Source organism: Podarcis raffonei, chromosome 7 (assembly GCF_027172205.1).
Source record: "Podarcis raffonei isolate rPodRaf1 chromosome 7, rPodRaf1.pri, whole genome shotgun sequence".
Taxonomy (NCBI): Eukaryota; Metazoa; Chordata; class Lepidosauria; order Squamata; family Lacertidae; genus Podarcis; species Podarcis raffonei.
The window spans coordinates 85769732-85776930 of record NC_070608.1 but is presented as its reverse complement, the minus strand read 5'-3'; the positions used below and the strand labels follow the sequence as shown (position 1 = coordinate 85776930).

General features: G+C 49.6%; 1 protein-coding gene across 1 annotated transcript; it reads right to left on the bottom strand.

Annotated features, from left to right (window-relative positions):
- Positions 1-91: 91 nt before the first annotated feature.
- On the bottom strand, positions 92-2190 carry LOC128418001 (protein PET117 homolog, mitochondrial). The gene is made up of 2 exons (XM_053397314.1): positions 2033-2190; positions 92-256 (listed from the first exon to the last, which is right to left on the bottom strand). The coding sequence occupies exons 1-2, from the start codon at positions 2126-2128 to the stop codon at positions 110-112; spliced, it is 243 nt and encodes an 80-aa protein (XP_053253289.1). The 5' UTR covers positions 2129-2190; the 3' UTR covers positions 92-109.
- Between the last annotated feature and the right edge of the window lie 5009 nt (positions 2191-7199).

The following is a 7199-nucleotide window of genomic DNA, read 5'->3' as shown; positions in this document are numbered from 1 at the left end:
CAGTCACTTTTATTATGCGAGAAGCCCAGCAAAACAAAGACTGTTCCAACAAATACGAAGACATTTAAATAACTGAAATGAAAAGGGAGACCCCAACTCTTCCCTGCCCTTACTGTGAAGATTCTTTTCCCATGAGCATTTTGCTTCTTTCCATTTCAAGTTGCTCAGTCAAAGCAATCTGTTGCTCCAAAAGGCGAAGATTTTCTTGCTTACGATGCTGCCTCTCAAAGTCTCTCAGCACTCCTTCACGTAGCCTCTGAAAGAGAAATCTCATCATATTATGGTATATATCTCTTAATAATCTACTGTTCAAAAACTTGAGAAAGTGTAAAGGTACTGCTATAGGAAATTAAGGCCAACTGTGAATCTGACAAAGCAATCATACTGTTGCAAAAGTAACTTCAAAGGTTTTGCTAACTGTAGGAAGTATACATCCTCATTCCAATACAGGACTAAGCCACCTGCAAATCATAAAGGGTCATTACCTGAAGATCGCTATATCACAAACCAATAATCAGAGGCCTTCTGTGGCTATATGAAACACTGGGGCATAAAATGCTGGGGGAAATTTATGTTACAAAGTGCAAAGATAACATGGAAGAAGGAATGGTTGAATTGGGGGAAAGGGCAGCAACAGCAGATACAATTTCTCCTCCTATGCAAAGTGTCAAATACCTCTGTTCATTTTTGCTTCATTTTCTCTCCAGCTCCTATACACCTTTTTGAAAAGAAACATATGAAATGGCTTCATAGCAAGTGTATGCGTGTGTGTGTAAAAAACATCTGACTATACAGGAGAATTTTCTACTTCTACCCCTCCAGGCTTTTGGACAGAAATCCAGGGAATATTCTCATGACTACTTGGCAGTCCAGGCAGCTCCCCCCCCCATCTCCCATTTGTGTGGGGGTTACGTTTGGAGCAGGGCTTTTTGTCAAGTGCCACTGCCATGCTAAGAGAAGGAGGGAGGTGTTCATGGTGAGTTCTGGCACTTCTTTTTCGAGGGAAAACAGCATTTGTTTCCAAGGCACCACACACACTGGTGAAATTGCGTACGATTGAAAACCCACTGGAAAAGACCGCAGGCACCCTGTCCCACCCTTTGAGAGATGTTCCAGTGACATCTTTACAACATTTCGGGGTCTCTTATGGGTTCGTTGTGATGTGCGTGTGTATACTGAACCCGTGCAGTGCTTTTTTCTGGGGAGACACAGGGGTAAGCATACCCCTAAACATTTTGTCAATCTAACGGGAGAGTAAACTAAAAATATTACCGTATTTTTTGCACCATAACGCTCACTTTTTTCCTCCTAGAAAGTAAGGGGAAATGTCTGTGCATGTTATGGAGGGAATGCCTACGGGTGGCATGCCTACGGATTTTCCTCCTCTAAAAACTATGTGCGTGTTATGGTCGGGTGCGTGTTATAGAGCGAAAAATACGGTAAATTTTTAGTTTCTTCTCTAGTGCAGTAAATCTGTTGCTAACCCCCGACGGGTGTAGAATGTGGATGCGTGGAGTTTTACTGATGGAAGTTTGGCCTCATTGAGGGGCAGCATTTCAATATGAGTAGGAAAATTACTGTGAGCCGTCAGCTGTGTAATACAGTGGTACCTCGGGTTAAGTACTTAATTTGTTCCGGAGGTCCGTTCTTAACCTGAAACTGTTAACCTGAAGCACCACTTTAGCTAATGGGGCCTCCTGCTGCTGCCGCGCAGCTGGAACACAATTTCTGTTCTCATCCTGAAGCAAAGTTCTTAACCCGAGGTATTATTTCTGGGTTAGCAGAGTCTGTAACCTGAAGCGTATGTAACCCGAGGTACCACTGTATGAGGTAATGATGCATGTTCTTTGTACTTTTGTCCATTTATTTCCCCCGACTTGAACTGTACAATGGTGATTTTCTTGAGTCAAAATGAGAGCACCCCTAAACATCTTTTCTGGGGGGGGGAGCGCTGAACCCGTGTAAATTTGGGAGAGGGCGCGTGCCCGCTGCCTATGCTCCCGCCTGCAAGGGGGGGGAGGGAGAGGCCTACCTCCCTGACGCGGCTCTGCTGGAGGTGGACGCCCGCGACGACGGCGCCCGAGACCGCGACGGAGGCCGCCAGAACCGCCTTGGACACCGTCGACATGCCTGGCGGACTCGGCCTTCCCCTCAGCGCCCCCTGGGACCCCAAGGCGCATGCGCGGCCTCCTGCGCATGCCCAGCGGCTCGGCGCCTTCCGAGCGCTCTTTCGGCCGCGGCTTAAAGAGGCAAAGGCCCTGGACGCTCTCCTGACCGCCGCGATTTCCGGTTCCATTCGGAGCTCGCCGTTCCGCGCCGCGAGAGGGGCAAAGAGCGCGCAGCGCGTGTCTTATGACAGTTTTGGTTCGGCTTCAGAAACTCGGGGTTTTTTGCTGCAGCCACGAGGCTTGGACTCCCCTGGGGTGGTCAGAGGGAGAAACACGGGCTTTTCAGTTCGATGTAAGATTTTTATGGATGTTTTTCATAATTCAGTAATATATAGAAGACTAATCTAAGCAAAAAGCAAACCAAAACAGCTACCCAAAATATGCAAACAGAATAAACAGAATGTGGAATCCTCTGCCACCCACAGGAGATAACAAGAAGAAAGACAGAGAAGGAGAAAAAGGGGGACAGTTTTTGAAATATACTCAGAGTCGCGAAGTGATTTCATGCTCTTTATTCAGCTCATAGTGGTGAGGAGGAATGAATGAAAGTCCCCTCAAAGTATCTGCTTTATATACATTATTTACACAATGGGCTGCACATGATTGGCTAATTCCGGAATTCTACTGTAAGCCAATCAGGTTGTGGATTCACTTCTATCTGGAGCATGATTGGGTAGTTCCTGCCAACCAATCATACTGCTGCTTTGTTCTAGGACCAATCAGACTGCTGCCTTTTGGATCCTATTCAACTCAGTACATAACAGTTTTCCTTTTTCCTCCCCGCAATGGGGTGAGCTCCCATTGCTCGGTCCCAGCTCTTGCCGACCTAGCAGTTTGAAAGCACGTCAAAGTGCAAGTAGATAAATAGGTACTGCTCCGGCGGGAAGGGAAACGGCGTTTCTGTGCGCTGCTCTGGTCTGCCAGAAGTGGCTTAGTCATGCTGGCCACATGACCTGGAAGCTGTACGCCATCTCCCTCAGCCGATAAAGCGAGATGAGCACCACAACCCAAGTCGTCCGCAACTGGACTTAATGGTCAGGGGTCCCTTTACCTTTATGTTTCGGGGAGTGGTGTCTCTGTTTAGGTGCAAAAACGGAGTCCTGTTCGTGGGCGTAGTGCCAAATGGGAACAGGAAAGAGCAGCTACCCCCATCAATAAAAATACATAGCAAACTGATATTCTCCCCGACAACAAAAGGGCTGGGCCCCCCCTCAAACAAAAATCCTGGCTACGCTCATGGTCCTTTTAATGTGGAAAATAAAATCTCTGCACCAAATGAAGGAAACGGTGAAGCTGCCATCCAAAGTCCTCCTTATGATTTGGAAGGAAAAGGTCACCAGTCCCTTTTAAATCCATGAACTGCAATGCTTCAGGAGCCAGCCATTTCTTAGGAAATGCAGGGAGTGTTGGTTCCCTTGTGAGAGTCTTGTTATGGCAAAGGGATCTGGCTGAGAGGGGATGGGTATTTTTCTTTATCTCATTGCTGGAGGGGGGGCAACAGAAAGCAATAGTTACCGTAATTCTGGAGACTGGAGAAGCTTGCATTGTGATGTGGGGGGCGCTAGCTGAAGAAGGGAGGAGTGGCATTCATTTGATTATTTAAAATAAGTCCAGAGTACTGTTTTAAAAAACTACCGTAAGTTAGGCTTCAAGCAGCCTACAGACTTATCATGGAGTAAGCTTACTTCTGAGTAGATATGTGTAGGCCTATTGAAATATACTCAGAGTCGCAAAGTGATTTCATGCTCTTTATTCAGCTCATAGTGGTGAGGAGGAATGAATGAAAGTCCCCTCAAAGCATCTGCTTTATATACATTATTTACACAATGGGCTGCACATGATTGGCTAATTCCGGAATTCCACTGTAAGCCAATCAGGTTGTGGATTCACTTCTATCTGGAGCATGATTGGGTCGTTCCTGCCAACCAATCATACTGCTGCATTGTTCTAGGACCAATCAGACTGCTGCATTCTGAATCCTATTGTTCTAGGACCAATCAGACTGCTGTCTTTTGGATCCTATTGTTCTAGGACCAATCATACTGCTGCCTTTTGGATCCTATTGTTCTAGGACCAATCAGACTGCTGCAGTTTGGATCCTATTCAACTCAGTACATAACACCCCTCCCCTCTAAGTTCCAGTCCTGCCCGGGAGGTCGCATTCATAGTCCGCGAGGTACGCCGGCGGCCTACGTGTGCGTTGCGGCCTGGGGTGTTCCCTGGTCCGGGGTTCAGGTTCTGGCTCGTGTTCCAAGGATGCTGGCTGTGATGGGGCTGTTTGGTCTGGCGCAACCGGCTCGCTCAGTCGTGGTTCTGGTTCCGGTGTCCTTTCGGCCTCACAGGTCCTCTCTGTATTTACTGATTCTGCCTCTCCTGCTTGCCCCTGCTGCTCTATGGGCCTCACTGCCCCACTGTTCCCTTGGGACTCCTCTGACCTGTCCTCCTCCTCCTGGTTTTCTCCCAGGAATCGTCGCCGTATCTGGTCGCAGTGGCGGCGCCAGCATTGCCCCCCATCTGTTAGCACCTCATACGACACGGGGCCAGTGACCCTGGTGACTGTGGCGGGTACCCATGCAGGGCCTGCCCCAAAATTCTTTGCGTACACTGGGTCCTGGGCCTCGAAGGTCCGGGGGTTCCTGCCTTCCCCCACCACTACCTCATCCTGAGCTCTATCGGGGTGAAGGCGGTCCAATCTGATTGCAAGGCGCCAACCCATGAGTAGTTCAGCGGGGCTCCGGCCAGTCGTTGAGCTGGGGGTGCTGTGCTGTGCTAGAAGGAATGTGGCAAGGCGGTACTCCCAATCCCCTTGCGTCATGCGGCGAAGGGTGTCCTTGGTGGTCCGCACCATGCGTTCTGCTTGGCCATTGGTGGCAGGGTGGAATGGCGCCGAACGGATGTGGCGGATGGCATTCTGCGCTGTGAAGGTTTGGAATTCTCCTGACGTAAATGCAGTCCCGTTGTCTGAGACGAGAGTGTCAGGGAGCCCGTGGGTTGCAAACAGCCTGCGTAGTACCCGGATGGCTGCGGATGTAGAAGTGGACGGTACCAGTGCGACTTCCAGCCATTTGGTGTAGGAGTCCACCACTATGAAGAATGTTTTCCCCTGAAAGGGGCCAGCGAAGTCCACATGCAGGCGTGACCATGGTGCTCGGGCGGACTCCCAGGACTGGACTGGGGCCCTTGGGGGATCTGGGCGGGATTCTTGGCAGGCCTGGCAGTGTTTGACCCAGGCCTCTATCTCTCCGTCGATCCCCGGCCACCACACATAACTCCTGGCAAGGGCCTTCATTCTTACTACCCCTGGGTGTGTCTCGTGTAGGGCTGTGAGGACCCTTTTGCGGAGGGGCTGGGGAACAACGACCCTGCTACCCCATAACAGGCACCCCTTGTGGGCCGACAGTTCATGTTTGCGGGTTGTGTAGCCGGCGAATTCTGGCCCGGTACATAACACCTATGCACTTAACTGCGGGATAAACCCACTCCAGCCCATGGGGGCAGCAGCTGTTATGACTGCAGCCTTAATAAACACAAGCACAACCTTCATGTGAGTGTCTCCAAGTGGATTAAACCTCCCCCCTGTCAGGAATTGTGCTTTGCGCTAGGAATTGGACAGTTAATCCAGTTTCAGCCCTAGATAACAGAAGCTTTGTCAGCCTGTAGGATTCCCTTTTAAACAGGTCACCAGCGGTAGAAGAGCATTTGACAACTAACTGCTTAATCCTAACCGTGATTCTATTCAGAGGTAAAGTCCGTTGAAGTCAATAGGGAAAGGATTACTCCCAAGTAAATGGGTTTAGAGTTACAGGATAAACTGCAATCCGAACCCTACTTCCTGGGAGTTGTAAGGTCTATTGAAGTTCTTTGTGGCACCTTTAAGACTAACCAATTCAGGCTCCAGTCCTAACTGGGAGTATTCCCTATGGCATTTAATGCGGCTTATTTCAGAGTAATGCATGGCTATAGTGACAGTTACTCACATTAGAAATTTTCACAGCAGGGAGTCAGGGACCCCTTCTAAACCAAAGTCAGACGCTTTTTGTTTTAGTTAGGTACTATGTACTTTATGAAGGGATGCGGGTGGTGCTGTGGTGCTGTGGGTTAAACCACAGAGCCTAGGACTTGCCAATCAGAAGGTCGGCGGTTCAAATCCCCGTGACAGGGTGAGCTCCCGTTGCTCGGTCCCTGTTCCTGCCAACCTAGCAGTTTGAAAGCACGTCAAAGTACAAGTAGATCAATAGGTACCGCTCCGGTGGGAAGGTAAACGGCGTTTCCGTGCGCTGCTCTGGTTTGCCAGAAGCGGCTTAGTCCTGCTGGCCACATGACCTGGAAGCTGTACGCCGGCTCCCTCGGCCAATAAAGTGAGATGAGCGCCGCAACCCCAGAGTCAGTCACTAATGGTCAGGGGTCCCTTTACCCTTTACCTTTATGTACTTTATGTACTTCATGCAACTGCAATGCTTTTGTGTCCACACCTTTGCAAGCAAGGAGGATGAGGGGGGAAAGCAAAACAACTTGGCCCCATCCATGTGACTCTGTTGGCCTTCCTTACAAGTAACTTCTGGGGTAGCTCAGTCAAGCATAGAATCATAGATGGAGGGGACCACAAGGGTCATCTATTCTAACCCCCTGCAATGCAGGAATCTTTTGCCCAATGAGGGATTTGAACCCACAGCCCTGAGATTAAGAGTCTCATGCTCTACCACCTGAGCTCTCCATGAGATTCTTAATCTCAGGGTTGTGGGTTTGACCCCCCCGTTGGGCAAAAAAATCCCGCATTGCAGGGGGTTGGACTAGATGACCCTTTGGTCCCTCTTCCATCTGTACAATTCTATGATTCCTCCCTGTCCACTGGTCACCCCAACTGGTCCAGGGGGTAGCAGCTACCAGTGCACTGTGGTCTAAAAGACATCTCATTAGGTCCATGGGGCAGATTGGAGGTGCTATTGGTGTATTGTCCACACTGAGCAGCCTCCCTGATGGAGCTTAAGAAGGCATCTCTCAGGCATGGTGTTGGACGCAGGGCTGGCCCAA

Excerpts from the sequence above, each read along its gene's own strand:
- LOC128418001 (XM_053397314.1), bottom strand. The coding sequence starts at position 2,128 with ATGTCGACGGTGTCCAAGGCGGTTCTGGCGGCCTCCGTCGCGGTCTCG. Across the intron at positions 257-2,032 it reads AGCAGAGCCGCGTCAGGGAG|AGGCTACGTGAAGGAGTGCT; the intron begins GTAGGCCTCTCC and ends TTTCTCTTTCAG.